At 40.9% G+C, this 21,235-nt stretch overlaps 1 protein-coding gene across 2 annotated transcripts; it reads left to right on the forward strand.

The window, feature by feature from the left end:
- Window positions 1-643: 643 nt before the first annotated feature.
- Window positions 644-17,337, forward strand: TNFSF10 (TNF superfamily member 10). Of its 2 annotated transcripts, XM_046658822.1 has the most exons (6): window positions 683-819; window positions 5,834-6,716; window positions 6,807-6,944; window positions 9,706-9,748; window positions 13,319-13,423; window positions 15,023-17,337. In XM_046658822.1, exons 2-6 carry the CDS (start codon window positions 6,561-6,563, stop codon window positions 15,472-15,474), a joined length of 894 nt encoding a protein of 297 aa, XP_046514778.1. In that variant the 5' UTR covers window positions 683-819; window positions 5,834-6,560; the 3' UTR covers window positions 15,475-17,337. The 2 variants fall into 2 exon arrangements, with proteins under 2 accessions (XP_046514779.1, XP_046514778.1); XM_046658823.1 differs by lacking the exon at window positions 5,834-6,716 and having other exon boundaries at window positions 644-819.
- Window positions 17,338-21,235: the final 3,898 nt, after the last annotated feature.

Genomic DNA, 21,235 nt, shown 5'->3' on the forward strand with positions numbered 1-21,235 from the left:
ACCGCCCTGAGGTAAAGAAATGAAATTCTATTATCTCTGCAGGATCAGGCAATGATAGAATCATAAAATGAGCAAGCTGTTAGGGATCTTAAAGACCTCTGAGTAAATCCTATTGCTTGATTGATGAGGAAACTAAAGCACCAAATTGTGAGTGACTTGGTCAAGGTGTACAGCGAGAAAATGGCAGGAGAATGAGTAAAACGCACATGTATTGACTCCCAGATAAATGCACTGGGCTCTTACCTATTTCACCCACATTATGTTGGGGCAGAGAGGTTTCTGTCTTCCTCATGTCATTTGCTCTTCCTCCTCCATATCACCTGTGACATGGGAGCCTAGGAATTGGCACAGTTGATGGGCAAAGGCACCTCCTCAGGACCCAAAAAGCCCTGAGCATTGGGGAAGGAGCTGTTTGACTTAAGCCTCACATAGCCCTTTCAGTGCTGAAGAACTTCTCTGGGCAAGTTCACCTCCTCGGTGTCTGGTGCTGCTGGGAACAGAGAGAGCTTCTAGGAACACTGCTGGTGCTTCTCTGGCTTCCCCAGCAGGTTGTTTCAGTTTCATTTTGAGCTTTTTTTTTTTTTTGGAAACGAAACTTAAGAAGGGCTCCACCCCGATCCGTCCTTGGTTCCTCTACAATAACCTGCTGCTGGGCTGACTCTGCCACAGTGAGTGTCTGACACGAGCATGGCCATGATGCAGGCATCAGGGGGTCCCAGCCCCGGGCAGACTTGCGTGCTGATCCTGATCTTCACAGTGCTCCTGCAGGCGCTCTGTGTGGCTGTGACTTATTTGTACTTCACCAACGAGCTGAAGCAGGTCAGTACAATGCCCGCGGCCCCTCATAGAGGCCCTCAGCCCCCCCCAGGTAACTGCCTCTCTGTCTGCTCCTCTGGGAACACCTTATAGGAGAACAGAATGCTCCCTTTTTCTGCTCGTGGACCCTTATTGCTAAGGCATAAAATTACGGAGGACTTTGCAAAAGTGTAAGCTGAAAGGATTATGTGAACAAAGTACAGTCACAGATCTGGCTCCACCAGTTGCTAGCAGTGGCAGGCAGCAGAACTCCAAGGAAGCTTTTGTCTTCAGCAGCATATGTATTTTATGATATCAGCAATTGCTGCCATTCACGGCGTGCTTTCTGTTCAATGCTTTCTAGTTCTTGACTCTAATTCTTGGGGGAGCTGCAGCAGGGTGGGACTGTGTCTGCTTTTGCTCACCATTTCACCTCGGAGGATAGCACGTAGCTCCCTCGTGGTAGGTGTTCACGAAATACTAGTTGCGTGAATAACCAGCCTTCACAGATGTGGTGGTCTTGTTAGTACACAGGGAGCAGGTAGAGTCAGGCTCTAAATCACTAACAACAACACTGTTGTTTTGTGCTCCGGATGTAGCTAATCCCAGTGGATTTTTCAATCGTTGGAGGAAACCAGACTTGAGTCTTGCACAGACAGAAATGTTCTTTCTGACTGTTTGCTTCTCCTTTGACCTCAGGGGTTTAACCAGTGCCAGACTCTTCCTCTCATCTCTTTGTCTTAAAGCTCTTAAATTACTCAGAGGAAAGCCTTCACACAGACAAGTCAGACTTCCAAAATTAGCAGGTAGAATAATACATATACGAACTAAAATCAGAACCAAGTCTTGGAGACTTTCCTTTTTCCTCTGGGACATAGGGTGGGGGTAAACCAGCTCTTTGAAATACGTTTTAGGTTTAGATCCGTGGCATTTCTGTGTCAGCAATAGTGAGAATATAAAGGGTCAGGACTCTGCCTGTTCCTTGGCCCCAGGCACGTCGTGGGGAAGGTCTGTAATAGAGAAGTTACCAGATGGACTCAGCATTTTACTGTTCATGATAGAATAATTGAAAATAAAACTACCATTCTATACCTGTGTGTGGTCCAGGTACGAATCCAAGTTCATTTGAGCAGGGAAAAAAAACTTAATGCCATTCTAGTTTGTGTATTTTTCAACTATATAAAACTTTTGGAACTATGAAAGCAAAATTGCTGAAAATAAACCAACTCAGCTTGTGGCTTCTTTGTGTATTTCTTTGTATATATAGTAATTAATATACTATAGTCTATATTATACAGTAGAGAACTGTGAGCTGGAAGGAACTTTGGACACCCCTCCTTGTAGAGATGAGGAGACTAGAGACCCCAGAGCACTGCTTCTCCAAGCTCAGACTTGGATGAGACTTGGCCTTAGGAGCAGAGCTGACCCTAGGTCCTCAGGCACGGAGGTAACGCTCTTCCTTCCACAGAAGGCTGTCCATGGGTTAACATATTTCATCTTGTGAAACACACTGCATACTGCTGCACTAGGATAAGGCAACATCGAATCTGTCAGCTGGCTAGGAAATGCAGCTGGCTCAGGGTCTCAGGAAAAGAGAAATTGCGCAAAAACCACAGAGTGTTTATCTGTTAAGGAAATAGAGTTGTATACCCTGTGGAGTATAAGTCTGTTTATCTCAATGGGTTGGAAATTTTTCCTTTGGAAACGGATGAAGATTCTTGTTTGATTTGCAGGTAGTTATGAAATTATGAAAATGATGGCTACTGTGAGATGACCAGTAAAGTCAGCTCTGTCGTAGGACACATTTAGAAGAGTCTGTAATCAAGCCTTTAGTTCTAAGTGTGTGAAAGGCTGGGATGCTGCTGTGTTTACCAGTTTGGAGCCAGCATGTCCTAACCTTTGTTAACTTTGCAGCATAAACAGAGTGAGTCTGTCTTTCTATACACAAGCTGTTCCCTCAATTTGTTCATATTATAAGTTGGCCTAATTTTAACTGATTTAACTGGCTCTTTACTGAGCTGACTCATGCAGTTGTCTGTGTATATGATCAAATTTTTTTGAATTCTACTGTAAAATGGAAATATCAAATAAAGCTTGACATCTCTCCACTTGCACACATTTTTCTTGATTGCGTAGTTACATGTGTATACATATCTGTATAGCCATACAGAAGAATTCTTTGAGAGTGCCAGAAAGGGAGGAGAATTAACAGACATTGAGCAAATACTGTGTTTCAGACACTTCGCAAAGTATTGCCCTATTTACTCCTCATTCTCATAGCAATTCTATAAAGTAAATATAATTATCCCATTTGATAGATAAACTAAGGCTCAGGAAGTTAATTAATTTGTCCAAGATTACAAAACTAGTAAAAGGTAAAGCCCAATTTTGAACCCAGGCATTAAATAGATGCTCAATAAATTGTAGCCATTTGTAAACTTAATTAAGATTGAGATGTCTTTTGAAGTTTTTTCCATCAGGGATTTTTGCAAGGGAAGATGAATCTGAATCTCCTTGGGTGTCTGTAGAGTTTGGAGAAGCATATTCAACATAAATATTAATTTTCTAAAACAGAATACAGGTTCCACTTTGGCTAGTGAAAATTTGAAGAAGATACAGTGAGCAAGAATTATAGGGAGTATGGGTTAAGGATGGCTGAGTGACGTTGGGTTGGACCTTCACAAATAAGCCCGTAAACCAGCAAGCATGAACAATAAATATGGGCTCAGTCTCTCAAGTGTATGTCTCTCTGAGAAAGTTTTTTGACAAGGGGACTGCCTATCACTCTGGCATAATACATGGGAAAGAGAAAGGAGAAGGGGACCCTTACTCAGCAATCTCTATAAATGATCCTTTATGCAATTTGTGGTTTGCAGAAGGTGATTGTCAGAGATTAACGTCTGGGCAGCAGAGAAGGTCAGGGCTCTCACCTTGAAGACTCTGAGCCAGCCAGCAAAAGAGTCCACCCTGCTGACCTCGAGCTCTGCCAAGGACTGGTTGGCCCTGGCCTAGACAACCACATGTTTGCAATGGCAGCAACACAGTTGCAGTAGAAATCCACTTCTCAGAACCAAGAGCTTCTAGAGCAGAAGAGCAGGCATCTGTTGCAAGAGCTGTCTCTCCTTCTAGAGGCATAGAAACGAAAATGGCACTCCCATCCCCCTGTCCCCAGATGTGGTTAGCTAGAGAAAACCCCAGCCTGAGATGTGCTGTAAAAAATTCATGCTTTGAGGTGGAAGATATGTGAGAAGGAAAGAACGAGAGAAATACATGAGAATTAATCATCATTAATGATTCTTGAAATAACCACAGCACCCCCGTCGCCCGCGTGAGTCACTAACATCGGTCAAGATCTATAGAAGAAACTATCAAATATGATAATGCAAGAAACACGCGGGGATGAGGGATGGTTGGGGCTTCCTCTCTGGGTTTCTGTTGTTCAGAAATCAATATTATGCATAAAAATGTCTAGAAGGAAAAACCCCCAAATGTTGACAATCGTGATCTCTAGATAGTAGGATTATGGATGCGTTTTTTTCTTTTTATTTCTCTATATTTTATAAAATTTCTATAGCAAATGTCATAAAAATATCTATGCTATCCTATATGATTTTCATACAAATTTAAAGAACATGACATTTTTATGTTGTCTTAAGAGAAAACAACCATACACAAAATTGCCCACACCCAATCAGATCTCAATCCGGTAAACAAGAGAGATCATCCAAAGGTTAAATATGAGGCAGGATTAGGGTAACTTTAGTGGGTTTTTTGTTTGTTTTACTTTTAGAAAATTGTTCTTTACTTTTCTATATTTTCCAGGTTACCTGTGTATTCTCAGTGTTTCTAGGCTTCATTAAATTTGGAGTAACAATGGAATTACATTAGCTTGTCAACCTCCCTCCCATGTATACCTAGGACCCTACTCAATTTTCAAGATTCTCTCTCCCACCTCCTGAAAGTGTTTCTGGGAAGTCCCCAGAGAGTATCCAGAGGCACTAGCCAGCAGTTGGTACTGACCTGGCCTGGCCCCTGCTCCACTTCCTCTCTCCTCAAACTCCACTTCAGTCCACAGGGGCCGGCTGGCTACCATTACTGCCTAATCGCAGGCAGCTCTCAATCTGCCTTCTCCTGCCCCTCAACCTAGCCTCCCATGCTCATGTTGAGACCGTTTACAACTGCTGTGAAGGGAGAAGGCAAATTGCTCCCTCCCTTCTATCTCATGCACATCTTTTTGTTCCAAAAAGTTACAGAAGTTTCTAAGCCTGTTTATCCAGTTTCATCAAACCAACGCCTGGCCAGGCACGCCCATCCTGACTGGGCTGGGACAGAGCCCAATCTAACTTGCTCTTCCTGGAACCACCCCAGGCCTTGGGGCTGAAGCCAGCTCTTCCTCTCTGATCTTACCCCTCACCTTCTGTGAAACATGTTCTCATATTTCTAAACCATGTTTGATTGAGTTCCTTCCTCAAGAAGTCTTTTGAGCTCCCACGTAAATTGGCGTTGCAAAGAGATGTCTACAGTAGAAGAGGATGGGGTGGGTAGGGGCAAAGAAATGCTGTCCAATTCCACTGCCAGTCGTATCTCAACTCAGGTGGTCCCAGCTGTCACCCTCACTACATCTGCTAGGAGAATGTTTTACCTTACAATTAAAAAAAGGAAGAAAACAAACATTTATTTAAAAGTAAATGAGTATTCTATGGCAGAATGTGTGGAAGGAAGTAATTAACTCAGGTTTGTTCTTCTGCACTTGAGAGATTGTGATCAAATGTCCGGAGGGTACCTTGCTGAGTACAGAACCTTGTACCTCCAGCTGGGACCTCTCCTGAACGGTGAAGTCATTTTGATTCAGAGCGAAATTGTGTTTCTACAGAAAGGAGGAGGTCACTGCTAAGTCTGCTCCTTCCTTCAAGCTTTGGAGTCCCCTAAGTCCAAGGAACAGATAAAAATGGCCGTTTTTCCTGCTTCAAATAAAATGTTGAAGAAAATTAGTTGAGTAGCAATGAAAGTTATAATTAGGAATATTTTATTTCCCCAGAGAAAGGCAATTCAGCAGATTTGTACAAGGAAATAACATCTCCTCAATCTCAGCTGTCGAAAACAAAAACAAGAAAAGAAAATTCCTGACCTTAAGTGGACCTACTGCTTTCCTTTGCAAGATTAACCAGTTATTAGCCTGAAGTCTTCTGGATGGTTTGGGGTGTATGTATACATGCATGTTTGTGTGCACGCATGCATACGTGTGTGTGTGTGTGTGTGTGTGGGCGCATGTGTGCTGAACATCAAGCAAGGACTTTGTGGACAATGATCTGGCCCTTGTAAATGTTTACTCTCGATCAGAAGGAGGAAGCAAACCTTCAAATGGTGTTTCAAGTCTCTGCAGGTAAGTCCCTAGCTGGTGTGGACATTTAATGAGACAATGTTCAGATGTCTAGCGGCAACGTGGTCCAGGTTCTGCCATCCAGAGAAGTAGGATTCACGACAATAGCTAGAATCTACTCAGACAGCCAAAGCTCAGCTCAAGAAACAGAACGTATTCTGCACCCCAAAGCGTTTGACTAATTTTTTATTTAGAATCCTGGAATTTAAATGAGCTCCACTGCTTACTTTGTACCTAGGTGGGTTTCCAGCTTTAGAATGAGATCCACATCATATTAGAGCTCGAAGGAACCTCCAAGATCACCACAGTAAACCAGGTCAAAACTCAAATGAAGAACAGATGCAGAAGAGAAGAAGCAATTTGTTGAGGGACACACAGCTGTTTAATGGCAAGGGGCAGTGAGGGGCATTTTGCCGCAGGATGGCTAACCCACACCTTATCCTTTGTAGTATGGTATCCTACCATACCCAACTGCTTACTTTTATTCAAAGGACAAAGGACAGCGCGTGAACTTTCATTTCAAGCTATAAGCTTATTCAAGGTACCAAGACTTCTGTTGTTTTAACTTCTAAATGAACAAAAATAAAAAGCACGTGTGCATAATATTGTACTATATTCCATCTCAACCCAGATGCAGATCAAATACTCCAAAAGTGGCATTGCCTGTTTCTTAAAGGAAGATGACAGCGATTGGGACCCAAATGACGAAGAGAGTATGAACAGCCCCTGCTGGCAAGTCAAGTGGCAGCTGCGTCAGTTTGTTAGAAAGGTAGGTGAACTACCTGGTGACTTCACCAGTGGGCACAGAAGGTTGAGCAGAAGGAATATTTAAGATCGTCAAGGCTGCACTCATCATTTTACATAGGAAGAAACTAAGGCCCAGAGTATTTAAGTGATTTTCCCCAAATTCATAGAACTAGGAAAATGTGGAACAGCACCAAACAGCGGGTCCTGGCTGGCTCCTGGTCTACTCCAGACAGCATCCCCACCTAGTCTGACCTTTTTGTCTCATGCTGTGGAAACTGAGGCACAGACAGGGCAATGTGTTCAAGGTCGACAGTGAAGGATGTGTGTGATTTTTTTTAATTTATAAGACAAAAGAGGCCAAATAACGGTGTTTTATATTCTTCCCACATTGTTGATCTCTGGAATTAAATACATATTTATTTTTGTATCTATATAGAGATAAAGAGGAAAAGAAGAGGGAGGAAAGATATTTTGAGTTACTGAAAGTGAAGACATCTCAATTTACAGTTAGTAAATGACAAATTACAAAATAGTTTTATCAGTGTATGGAATTTGCTTACACAGGATCTCTAGCAGAAACATTATGTTAGCTAAGTTTATTTCACTAAATGTGGTTACATAATTTTACTTTCAGCAATGTGACATATCAACTCAAGTTTTTTCTCTGGGCTACTTCCTTCTTTGTAAGATGGGGTTTAATAATGTTTACCATCTGCCTACCTGGAAAGGTCAGATGAGAACACAGATGTGAAAATAGTCTATAAACTATGAAGCACTGTTATTCTTTTACAAATACTACGGACATTCCCGGAGTATGAGGAAGATGTAAGTCCATTGTTTGTGGTCAGTCTATTTCCATAAAAACAGAATTATGCTGGTGGTTAGGACTCTGACTTATAGCCCTAAGCAGTCCTCACAGTAGAGCCCAGACATCACCTCTGATGCTATTTCTATGAGAAATGAAGTCAGACGTCCACCTGGGAGCCCTGGAAACCATCCGCTCCATGGTCACCCTGCCGGCCTGCCCTGGGCAGGGTGCCCACTGCACACAAGCTGCGCTGAAGCACCTGTGACTCCCTTGCCCCGAGTCACAAGGACCAGGAAAGGCCCTGGGTTGGGGAAGGGTCCTGAGGAACCTGAGGAATGAGACTCTGTAGTCCCTGTGGTTAGAGAGGTGGCAAACTCGCAGGTGGTAGGGCAGAGAAACTCAGAAACAGGCCAGAAATCTGGAGACTGGTGGCGCAGGTGGGGGGGTCGGAGGGGGACTGGAGGCTGGGCTGGAGGCAGGAGTTGAAAGAAGTAGTTGCAACAGATTGACTTATCTCTTTCCTGCCGTTCTCCCTATCCCTCCCATTCTTACATCCTGCTGCTAGCTAGAAGAGAGAAAAACTGGGAGAGGAGACACCAAGGGTGGGGGTGAGAGTGTAAGGGGGAAAGAATTCCCCATTCAGGCACCATTAATTGAATAGACTATTTCCCGTAAACATCCTATGCCCACTACATATATTATCTCACTTAATCCTCACAACAGCTCTGTGAGGAGGGACTCCTCCTCAACTTCTTCTTTTTTTTTTTTAAATAGATGAAGAAATTAAGATTTACATCAGTTACGTAACTTGAGCAAAGTCTCCCAGAGCTGGTAATTGACAGATTTGAATCCAGGCCATCTGACCATACTGTAATCCTTCATTTACTCTGCCCCGACCCTGCAGCAATTACCCTCCTCCCTTTCCTGCTGCTCCTCCTTCTTCCTTCCTTCCTTTCTGTCCCAGAATGAGAGAAAGAGAGAGAGAGAGAAAATGCTGAGGCCACCTCTCGCTTCCTCTTCCCACACACCAGTGCCCACTAGACTACAGGCAGTCCCCCTGCTCTCTGAGGTCAGGGCTTAAGACAGAGGGAGAAGCAGAGAGCTGGTTTTGGGTCAGAGTACAGAGGAGAGGAATTTCTGGCAGTTACAAAATTAACATCAGTGACGGGAAAGGAAGGCAGTGATGGGCAAAACCCTGAGGGTGACAGAACTGAATGGAGGGGAATGTAGAAGCCACAGTTCATATGAACCAAGTCGGGGTTTGCCCATTTAATAGAAAAGCTGTTTTTTCGCTCCTTCATACTGGTTTTCCCTACTGGTTAGTTCAAAGAAGGTGATACTACACGTTTAGCAAAGATATGGAAACTTGCTAAAATATCTTTATGTCAAGAATGCCTCAGCCACATTCTCAGAAGTGAGAGAATGACACAGTGTTGCCAGGTCCCAGCCTGATGAGCTGTGTATGTCTGTGGGTATCACGAGAGAGAGCAAGAGTGCATATACCTCAAGGCTTGGGTCTGTGCAATAATTTACAGCCCCTGGACTCTATTACACAGTGCACTTACACACACATGTATGCAGACACACACGCCCCACACAGAGAAAGTGAAGTGACATGGCTGCCACATCCATCAGCCACAGAGAGGCCCGGGAAACATTAGGCTGACCTGACTTGGCAGATGGCTCCTTTCTCTTGTGCCACTCCAGCTGTGGCCTTTCAAAGACTTCATCCAAAAACAGAACTTTCCCAGACAGAGGACCACCCTTCCATCACCATGTAGAGACTGCTGCCTCAGTATTCATGCCAGTACGCACCCTACCACATAAACTCTACGCCTGAACAACTTAAAGCTTCCTAGGTTGATATCTTACACAGAAATTCCCTAGTACACATCAGCAAGAAGATCCATAGACATTCTATAGTCAGTTTAAATTTTTAGGGAAATTAACAAGCTTTATTCAATACTGTTTGCAGATGATTTTGAGAACCTATGAGGAATCCATTCCTACAACTTCAGGTAGTATTTTTTTTTGTTATTTTAATTTTCTTCTATCAATTTCGTGACAGGGTGAACAGCTCTCCATCCTCTTTCACTCTGCTTCCATCCACACATCCCGCCTCTGACTGCTTCTCCGTGTCTCAAGCTGCTTGATTCTATCTTCCTCTTTGTATTGGAGCTAGAAAGCTCAGTACCAAATCTGTGGCCCACCTATGACCAGAACTTTATTTCATCTAAATCTTGTTTTTCCAAGGTGGATTTTCCTTTCACCTCAATTTCATCAATTATTTGTTTTTTTAACCTTCTAATGTGTTGTAAATAGGCCGTCTAAAACCTTTCTGGAACATGGTTGGAAGTAAGATAAATAAGGGCCCCAAAGTTACCCATCTTCTCTGCTTCTCACCATCACAAGGCTCTGTATCTTTCTTTATGCAAAAGCCTCTTGCTCCACCGTGTCTTTCCCAACAGTCCTACCCACCCACAATTCTCATCCTGTGGTCCCCACCCAATGGCCATCTTCCTGTTCATGGTCAGCAGCCTACTCTTAACCCACATCCTCCTTCAGGGCTGTTGCCCAGGCTGGCTTCTTTGGTCCTCCTTCTGGCTTCTTCCATTCCTGGCTTTTCACACAACTGGCTCCTTCTCATCCTCCATCTTTGTCACCTAATCACCATCTCTTTAGAGAGAACTTCCCTGGCCACATTTCTAAGTAAGTTTCCCTACACCCTGTTATTTCTATCACACTTATCTTGTTTATTTCCTTTTATTTTTATATAATTTTTTATCTGTGTGCTGCATAACTCCCTACTAGATAAAAGATCCACAAAGACAGAAAACAAGTCTGTTTCTCTCACCTCTCTCTGTTTAGCACCTAACTCTATGCCTCAAGTCTAGTACATTCTCTTTTATCCCCCCTGGACCCCAGCCCTTACCTGTACCACCTTTGGCATGTATGTATGTGTGTGTGTGTGTGTGTATTTTGATTGAGATGCAATTTATATAACATACAATTAACCATTTTATAGCACATAATTCAGTGGCAGTTAGTGCATTCACAGTGTCGTGCCACCGCCCTCTCTCTACACACAAGTTCCTTTACACATATTTTTTGAATGAATGTGTAATTAAATAAAATCAGAATTTTATTTGCTAGCTACTGAATTAGATTTGCTAGTTCTTCACATTCGGCTCACCATAACTCCATTTTCCTGTACTGAAGACCATACAGGCCTGAATACATATACCAGCGTCTTACAGTCCTGGGGCACACCAGCCTGGCAGAGAAGAAACAACTTTTAATACATGTGTTGTTAGTGATGTCTTCCTACTTTTGCTTATTGCATTGAAGCTTCCTCGTCACTTGACAGCGCCCATTTTCCTTTATTAGATAGACTTTACTAATTATTATGGACAAGACCTGGTCCCAAGGTCTAAGCTTTCTTTCTGATTATTTCCCCAAAGACAAAAGCAGTAGTCGGAATGTCAAACACTCCCCCTCCTCTGATCATGCACAGCAGATCCACAGTCCACAGCAGATGCCGGCACTATTTTCAGTGTTGGAAGAAAAATACTGTTTTTTATTCATCTCAACAAGGTGTAGAAACCATATGCTTCTCAGTATACCAAGATGCATCCATGATACCCAAATATACATATTCGCAGTTTCTTTTCTGGGAGGTATTTGCCATAGCCAGGAGGAAATTTTCTGTCTTTAGAATTTGCTTTTAAATCCAGGCTTTCCCGTATCCTTACAATGACCTCAAATGTAAGTCATTTATAATTGGATTCAGTCACTGAATATTTAGAAACAAAGTGTTAAGCTCTGGGGGCAGGCAAGGCATTATGAATTATTTAACAATGGAGGTTAAGGGTAAATGGACGCATCAACCTTGAAAGCTGAGCATTCTGAGAGTAATGTGCAATTGATTATGCATGCCCATGCCATGTTTGGTCTTCAGTATTGCATGAATGCCTACCCTTCCTGAATAAGTAACAACTAATACCAGAGAGATGGAAGAAACTCTCGTTTCCCATCATTCCTCCGCAATGGAATTGTATCACCTCCTGTCAGTTCCCTCTCCTACTAGCCTAGATTAAAGCCCCCTGTTCTCGGCGCTGATCAATTATGATAGTGTGGTAACTTGCCGGTCTCCAGCCCTCTCACCTTCTGTCCATCAAACCATGCTGTTAGATAGGTTAGCTTAAAGCACAACACATATCTCTTCGCTTCCCTGACCAAAACTTTCAAGAGTCTTTCCATGTCCTATAAAATCCAAACCTCTTAGCCTAATATTCAGATTCTCCATGGTTTGGCTCTTCATTCAAGTCTGAAACCGAACTCTTCCCATGCCTGTGTTCCATGCCTGTGCCTCCTGCCTTGGGTCTCTGGTCTAGATCTCTGTTCTACATCTAGACTCCAAGCCAGCCTGTCCTCACTCTGCTCAGAGAATTAGCCTTGCACCTCAAACATGTTCTTGCATTCATTTGTTTATAATTCTTTCTGCTTGTCCCTAGACCCTAGTGCCTGGCATAGATGTGATGGGCACTATGGTTTGTTTGAGTAAGTGAATGAAAGGACCTTAGCACAAACTTCCCCTGACCTCAACTCTCCAATAAATAGGAATCTTTCCCTCCTCTGAACATCCATCCCTCTTTATTTCTATTTCTCACAAGTAAATTTTCACTTTCTAATTCTATCTTCCCTAAAAGACTGTAAGTCCCTCAGGGCTCAGTCAGTGTAATCAGTGATTGGTCTTTGCATCCCCCGTCGGGTGTAGTGCAGTGCCTTGTCCCTGGCAATATTTGCTGGATGAAAAAATATAATTTATCTTAACAACCAATGTAAGCACACTTGGGAAGTTTGAGCTGATTATTTTAAAGAGTAGTTTGTCGAATTTGTATTTTTGTAGGTTGCTCCCGAAAGTACTTTAAATGGTGGTCAATAGATGTTGTTTGTTTATTTTGACATAGTGAATCGGAGATTTACATGCTCATACACTGATTATGGTGACCAGTATATCAATTCATACTGCTCTTGGGAGGTGAGGGGAATGACTGTTGGACACCGGTTTGTAGCATCAATGGACAATCATTATTGCTGCTACTTCTTTAGAATCAGCGGTAGCCAACAAAAAGGAAAAATAATTGAGATGACAAAATTAGTATCACTCTGATTGATTCTATCTATAACTCAAAGTGGAAATTTGCCAATACATGGTTGTTTCTGCACTTTAAATGACTCACCAGGGTTATTACAAGTCCACAGTTATTTTATTTATTTATTTTTTTTGGAAAAGGGCTAAAATCTTCACTTTGTTGTATTCTAGTTGGACCTCACCTCTGAGATGGCTATAAATTATAGTCCAAGTTACTGCTTATTCTTCCTGGCTAAAGCACTTCTCAAATTAAGCATAAGCTGAAGTAGACTGATCATCATGCTAAAATGTAGGCTGTTTTTATGAAAGCCTATGTAATCAACTTTGGAAGCCCAGTCTACTTACAATGCCCGATTGATAACAGCTGTGAACAGCAATGTATTTGAGAAGTAGTTTGACAAATGTTGATGATTCTTCGTCACTTCTCTTTTAGAAAAGCGACAAAATATTCCTCCCTTAGTAAGAGAAAGAGGTCTTCAGAGAGTAGCAGCTCACATAACTGGGACCAGTCGGAGAAGAAGCACAGTCTCAATTCCACGTAAGAAAAACAATGACTATATAGTTTGAATAAAGGCAAGGGAAGAATTTGTTCCAAGGAGTTTATCCTTTTAACTTGTGCCTGAAATGCTTATACGGCTATCTACAAAGCACTCAGTGGTAATCAGGGCTCAGATTATTCTTTTCAGAAGCAAGATTACAAGGCGAATAGCATAATTACTGCCCTGGCATAACTGGCCTCAGGAAAATTATGAAGTGGGAGAGCTTGGTCTTTGAGTTTCCATGCCACCATTTTTACTTTTCTTCTTCTTTAAAGTAATTTCTCTCTCTCACTTTCATCAAATCTTCGTCCTCTTCAAAGGTTCTAAATTAGTCATGTACTTTTCCCATGAGTCACTAAGTGACTCCTAGTGACATTTGCACAGTATTAAGTTGAACCATAGGAAGTTGCCAATATTTGACCATTTTTCACTTACAGAAATGTCAGTTTCATATAGTTTAGCCAAATATGTCAAGCCTAATTTTTACCTAGAGACCAAGTATCCACATACTGCTGTAGTTAAGTGCATGGGTCTTACAGTCTGAACACCTATGTTGGAATCCCAGCCCCTCCTCACCTAGATAAATGTTTTGAGCAAATTATTTAACCAAACTAAGATTCAGTTTCTTTGTATACAAAGTAAAGATAATCTTTAATTCATAAAACAGTGAAGATCAGAACATGCAAAATGCCAGTGTATTGTAAGAACTCAATAAGTGGTTGTTTTCATTATAATGAAAAGTTGTGTCCCAAGTTAAAGAAATTTCAGGCTTCAGTTAATGGAGGAAAGGTTTGTTGGGGATTTTTTTGTTTTTTTCTGGACAGTTGGCTTCCTGGTATTCCTGAACTCAAGTTTCATAAATGATTGACGTGTTCTGACTATGAGTGAGATCATTGTTACAATGTTATTGTTTACTATTCATCAACAAATAGGAAGTTGTTTTAAACTCTTGAAAACTAAATTTTGCACCAGTAGTGGAGATGAGCCCAAAGTTTGAAGGAATATCATATTTTGGTAGGGTCCTTTCATTCAAAGTCTTTGGGAGTTAAAGATCTGAGGATCTAAAGATCTTTAAATCTGGGGTTTCTTTGCCAAACTTTGTGCCCTGTCTTATTGTGGACTAGAGATGCTTTCTGCTTGGATGGTGCCTTGGCTCTGGATTGCTGAGAAGGACCAAGGAGGAACCCAAAGAGACCCAAAGGAATAGCGAGAAGTTCTGAGCCCTAGGTTTAAAGAAATAGCTATGTTTCATTTGGTTTCCTTCTATCTTGTTCATTTGAGCTCACCAGCACAGGAATGGAGGCAGGGGTTCAGGACAGAAGTTCTGCTCAAGGGGAAAGATTGCTGTAGAGTGAACCATCCCTTGTGCTACCACTCAGCTGAGTTTGGGAGATGTGGCATAAGAGGCAGACGAGGTACAGAAAAGTAAGGGATTCCCAACAGTCACAATTAGATAAGAGCCTCCAGATTTCTGTATGACTAGAATTTAGATCCTTTACAATCCCAACGAAAAAACAGGCTAGTCACAGCTACTGGGAAAGTCTGTTTTGCTATAAACTCCCTTCTTTTAACTTTCTTTCTCTCTAAACTTCATCCAGGCTCCAAGAATGAAAAAGCACTGGGCCAGAAAATAAACGCCTGGGAGACATCAAGAAAAGGACATTCGTTCTTGAATAATTTACACTTGAGGAATGGAGAGCTGGTTATCCATCAAACAGGGTTTTATTACATCTATTCCCAAACATACTTTCGATTTCAGGAACCTGAGGAAATTTTGGGAACAGTTGCAACAGAAGAGAACAGAAGGAAAAATAAACAAATGGTACAATATATTTACAAAAGCACAGACTATCCTGACCCTATACTGCTGATGAAAAGTGCTAGAAATAGTTGTTGGTCTAAAGATTCAGAATACGGACTCTATTCCATCTATCAAGGTGGAATATTTGAGCTTAAGGAAAATGACAGAATTTTTGTCTCTGTAACTAATGAGCAATTGATTGACATGGACCAAGAAGCCAGTTTCTTCGGGGCCTTTTTAATCGGCTAAATAATCTGCAAGGAAAAAACAGTGCCCTCAAAATGACATTTAATTTTCAGGGTGCTATACTGTGAAAACACCCCGACAGCTGACAGAGTAAGGTGGCCCGAGCAAAGCAGCCTCAACCAAAGACTTTGCGATAACGCTTTCGTAACATCGCTAAAAAGTGACCAACTTATTCCAGGAAAGTGAAATTGCCAAAAGACCTTACAGGGCTCTACTTGATATCAGTTTGCTAGCTGAAATCTAGAAGATTCTGTTTCCGAGCACCTGTATAGGAATTAACATCCTCTGTCTTTATCATCCACTCTTGTGAAGATTCCGGAAGAAAGAGTAACCATCCATCTCTTAAGTGGTATATTACATCTGTAGCTTCCAGGTTGCCATAAAGGAAGAACGCTCTCAAAGCTGGAAAAAAACAGGGCACTGGTAAAACGTCACTGTCTTGGGAGCCAATCCTCTGTCAGTATCAGCAACGTGCAAAGGGAGTTTGTGTTGTGCACGACCTTGCAGGAGTCATCTCATATACCTGGATTTGGTGAAATAACAAAATTCCACTCGAAATAGTATCATTTTGTTTAAAAAACAAATTAAAGTTGTGTTCAGTGAACAACAAACTATTTCTCAATGGCTTGTGCTTTTCGCTACCAAAAGTCAAGCTGGCCAAAAGTACTGAAGATAATTTTCCCAAGTTAACATCCGTTGCCAGTCTTCCTCTTTTTTTTGCTTGAGGAAGATTAGTCCTGAGCTAACATCTCTGCCAATCTTCCTCTACTTTGTATGCGGGATACCTCCACAGCGTGGCTGATGAGTGAAGTAGGTTTGCACCCAGGATCCAAACCCGAGAACCCTGGGCTGCAGAAGCGGAGCACGTGGAACCACTCAGCCACAGGCCGGCCCCCTGAAGATTTTTGATAAAAGACTTTATAATGACTGAGCAGCTAAACAAAAATCAGAGAATTTATCTCAGGTGAACAGGAGGAGAAGTGGGGAAAAAGGAAATGACAAATACAGGTAAATCTGCAGAAAATAGCTAAAGATCCATCCCCGCTCCTCCACCCCACCCCTACTCCTCTACTGCCAAGTGTCAATATCAAGTATACATCTGCTTAAAGGTGAGTCGTTTATTTGCCCCAGCCAGAAGAACAGCAATTACTTTTATCTTCCAAAATCATGACACAAAACATTTCATTTCACTTTTTAACCAGTTGGAAAAACAAAATTAGTCGAAGTATTTATCTAATCTCTTCTAATTGTTACTAAACACAGCATAATTTATACTCTTTGGATGTATGCTCAAATGTTCTTTTAAATACCTCCTGATCAAATATTGCTTTTTCAAAAACGCTCATTCAAATTTAAATTTACAACCTACTACAGACACCTGGCACTTCTGACCCTCCTTACTCTATTTTTTCCATAACACTAATCAAGCTTTACATACTAACAAATTACTCATTTGTTATTGTGTTTTTGAAAGCCTGTCTCCTCTTGTGAGAATGTGAGCGATGATAGCAGAGAACATTTAGTCCTGTTTACGTCTGTACTCCAGCACCAAGAACAGTACCTGAACATAGAATCCACGTAAAATGTATTTGTGAATAAATGAATGAATGAATGAATGAATACCTAATCATATGGAAAAAAGGAGAAATGTCCCCTGCCTTACCCCTTACACTGAAAAAACTGGAGAATTTCTAAAGTAATCTCAACACAGGGAAGACTGTTTCAACCAAGATTTAGAACGCAAAGTAAAAGACTGAAATGGTTGGTGACATGCAACTTAGGGATAGCAGAATTAATTTTTACGTTATATTTTTATATTAAAATTTTAAAATGTGTTACTTCGTAATAAATATGACATTGTTAAAATGTGTAGTTTTCATTTATTTAGTACTCACCTTTGTTTTGTAGCACAAAGACTACTAACAATGGGGATAAGGACTTTTAATCTCTTCCTCATAATATCTTTTATCTGACATATCTCACAGAAGAAGAGAATAAATTGCTCACTTTTTATTTAATGTGATAAAATATATCAGTCCTTTCCTTTATGGTTAATGGTTTTGTTACGGGTTGAATTGTGTCCCCCCCAAAAATATGGTGAAATCTTACTCCCCAGGTCCTGAGAATGTGACCCTAATTGGACATAGGGTTGCTGCAGATATAATTAGTTACGATGAGGTCATAGAGGAATGGGGTGGGCCCTTAACACAATACCACTGCTGTCCTTATTAAAAGAAGGAAAGCTGGAAAAAGAGACAGAGACACACAGGGAGAATTCCATGTGACAACAGAGACAGAGATTGGAGCGATGCAGCTGTAAGCTAAGGAGCACCAAGGATGACAGCTGTTACCAGAAGCTAGGGAGAGACGAGGAAGAGTCTACCCAGAGCCTCAGAGGAAGTGTCTGAGACCCAGAGTTTCAGAAATCTGCTGACACCTGGATTTCTGACTCCTGGTCCCCAGAATTGTAAGAAAATTAATTTCTGTTGTTGAAAGCCACCCATTTTGTGGTACTTTGGTCCAGGAGCCCTAGGAAGCTAATATAGCTTTTCATACCATGTTCAAGAAATCTTTTCTACTGATATCATGCAGATATTATCATACATATTTTTTTCTAAAAGCTTTAACGTTTAGCCTTTCATAATTAGATAGTGTCATTCCATTGTAATTTAATTCGTGTGTGATGTGAGATAGGGATGTAATTTTACCTTTTCAAGTATCAGTAGCCAGTGGGATAATTCACGCTATTCCCCACTGAGTTTCACGTCTTTTCTATCACACACCAAGCTCCCGTGGGTCTGTTTCTGTGCTCACTTTTTTTTTTCCTGTTGGTCTAGTTGTCTGTCTTTGCACCCATACCGTCTGTTTGGGTATTTTTTAATTGTGATAAAATATACACAACATAAAATTTACCATTTTAATCTTTTTCTTTTCTTTTTGAGGAAGATTAGCCCTGAGCTAACATCTGTTGCCAATCCTCCTCTTTTTGCTGAGGAAGGCTGGCCCTGAACTAAAATCTGTACCCATCTTCTTCTACTTTATATGTGGGATGCCTGCCACTTCATGGCTTGACAAGCAGTGCCATGTCCGCACCTGGGATCTGAACTGGTGAACCCCTGGCCACCAAAGTGGAACTTGCAAACTTAACCACTGTACCACTGGGCTGGCCCCCATTTTAATCATTTTTAAGTGTATAATTCACATTGTTGTGCAACCATCACTACTATTCATCTCCAGAATATTTTTATCATCCCAAACTAAAACTTAGTACCCACTAAGCAATAAGTCCTCATTCTTCCTTCCCTTAGTCCCTGATAACCACCATACTACTTTCTTTCTCTATGAATTTGACTATTTTAGGTTCTTTATGTAAACAGAATTATACAATATTTGACCTTTTGTGTCTAGCTTACTTCACTTAAGAAATAAGGTCTTCAAGATTCATCCTTGTTGAAGCATGTGTCGCAGTTTCATTCCTATTTAAGGCTGTATAATATTCCATTGTTTGTATAGACCACATTTTGTTTATCCATTCATTTGTCAATCATACCATCTGGCTTTAATGGTTACTGTTTGCCTTCCTACAAATTTTGATGTCTGGTATATATGCTCCCCTTCTTTGGTCCTCTGTTTCAAAACAATGTGGGCTATTCTTAGCCCTTACTTTTCCCTGTGGATTTAGAAACTGCCTGGAAGTTGTGTGTACACGCACACATGCATACACACACACACACACACACACAATCTTTTAGATATTTTGATAGTGTAGAGGAGGAAAAATTTCTCTTCTACCTTCCTAGGGTCTCCAGTTGGGCCTAAGAATTAAACCACCATAAGACATTAACAGAAACAAAAGGATATAAATTTTCATTAATATTATTATTATTTTTACATATACATGGGAGACTTCACAAGAAAAATGAGGACCCAAAGAAGCAGTTAGAGTTGAATGCTTATATACCAAGTTGGACAAAGAGTATTACATTGCGATAACATGACAAGGCAAAGGGGCTTAGGCTATGGTAGTTAACTGGGTGGAGAAGTGACTAGGCAGATAAGGATTAGTTTAACAAGGTTCTGTCTATGAGCCAGGCAGAGGGCTCTCACCAGACATCAAATCTGCCAGCACCTTGATCTTGGACTTTCTAGCCTTCAGAACTATGAGAAATAAATTTCTGTTTTTTATAAGCAACCCAGTCCATAGTATTTTGCTACAGCAGCTCAAACAGACTAAGACAAAAGGGCAGGGAGGGTATTTGAAGAAATAATGGCTAAAACCTTCCAAAATTTGAGGAAAGACGTGAATCTACAAGTCTGAGAAGCTTAACAAATTTCAACTAGTTAAATTAAAGAGATCCATACAAAGACACATCATAATCAAACTGTCCAAAGACAAAGAGAGAATCCTGAAAGCAGCAAGAGAGAAGTAATTTGTCACACACAAGGGATTTTCAGTCAATTTCTCAGCAGAAATCTTAGAGGCCAAAAGACAGTGGATGATATATTTAAAGTGCTGAAAGCAAAACTGTCAACTGAAAATTCTATACCCAGCAAAATCGTCCTTCAAAAATGAGGGAGAAATTAAGATATCCCAGATAAACAAAGGTGAGGAAATTCATAACTACTACACCTGCCTCACCAGAAATGCTAAAGACAATGCTTCACGTTGAAACGGAAGGACGTTAGATGGTAGCTTGAGGCCATATGAATATATAAAGATCTCTAGTAAGGGAAAATATTTGGTGAAATAAAAAAACATTATTATTGCAACTTCAGTTTTTAAAAATCTATTTTTATTTTCTATGGTATTTAAAACTCAAATGCATAAAGTAATTATAAATCCATGTTAATGGGTACAGACATACAAAGATGTAGTTTGTGACAACAGCAACATGAAGTGGTAGGATGACAGAGCTGAAAGGGAGTAATTTTTGTATCCAATTGACGTTAAGTTGATATCAAACCAAAATAGATTGCTATAACTTTAGGATGTTGTATGTAATCCCCATGGCAACCACAAAGAAAATATCTATAGAATACACACAAAAGGAAACGAGAAGGAAATCAAAACATGTCACCATAAAAATTCAACTAAACTCAAAGGAAGGCAGTAATGAAGGAAATGAGGGACAAAAAGCATAGTAAGATATACAAAAAAAAATAAGTGGCAAAAGCCAGCCCTTTAAATATATACGGATTAAACTACCCAATCAAAAGGCATAGATTGGCAGAATGGATTAAAAAAAATCTTAGTCCAACTATATGTTGTCTGTAAGTGACTCTCTTTAGATCTATGGATACACAAAGGTTGAAATTGAAATGACAAAAAAGATATTCCATGCAAATAGCAACCAAAACAGAGCAATGGTGGCTATACTAATATCAGACAAAACAGATTTTAAATTAAAAATTATTACAAGAGACAAAGAAGTACATAGAGGCATACCTTGTTGTGTTGCTCCTCACTTTATTGCGCAGTGCAGAGAGTGAGTTTTCTGCAAGACCCTCTACCAGCAAAAAGATTACAACTCACTGAAGGCCCAGAGGATAGCTAGCATTTTTTTAGCAATAAAGCATTTTTTTGAGGGGGAGTGGGGTCGGAAGAAGATTGGCCCTGAGCTAACATCTGTGCCAATCTTCCTCTATTTTATGTGGGATGCCACCACAGCATGGCTTGATGAGTGGTGCTAGGTCCGTGTCTGGGATCCCAATCCGCAAACCCCGGGCTGCCAAAGTGGAGCATGTGAACTAAACCACCACACCA

The sequence above is a fragment of the Equus quagga genome, chromosome 4 (assembly GCF_021613505.1).
Source record: "Equus quagga isolate Etosha38 chromosome 4, UCLA_HA_Equagga_1.0, whole genome shotgun sequence".
NCBI classification, from domain to species: Eukaryota; Metazoa; Chordata; class Mammalia; order Perissodactyla; family Equidae; genus Equus; species Equus quagga.

Bases quoted from the DNA above. Each gene is read 5' to 3' on its own strand.
- TNFSF10 (XM_046658822.1), top strand. From the start codon at position 6,561: ATGGCAAGGGGCAGTGAGGGGCATTTTGCCGCAGGATGGCTAACCCAC. The intron at 6,717-6,806 runs GTACCAAGACTT...ATCTCAACCCAG, and splicing joins AAGCTATAAGCTTATTCAAG to ATGCAGATCAAATACTCCAA. The intron at 13,424-15,022 runs GTAAGAAAAACA...AACTTCATCCAG, and splicing joins AAGCACAGTCTCAATTCCAC to GCTCCAAGAATGAAAAAGCA.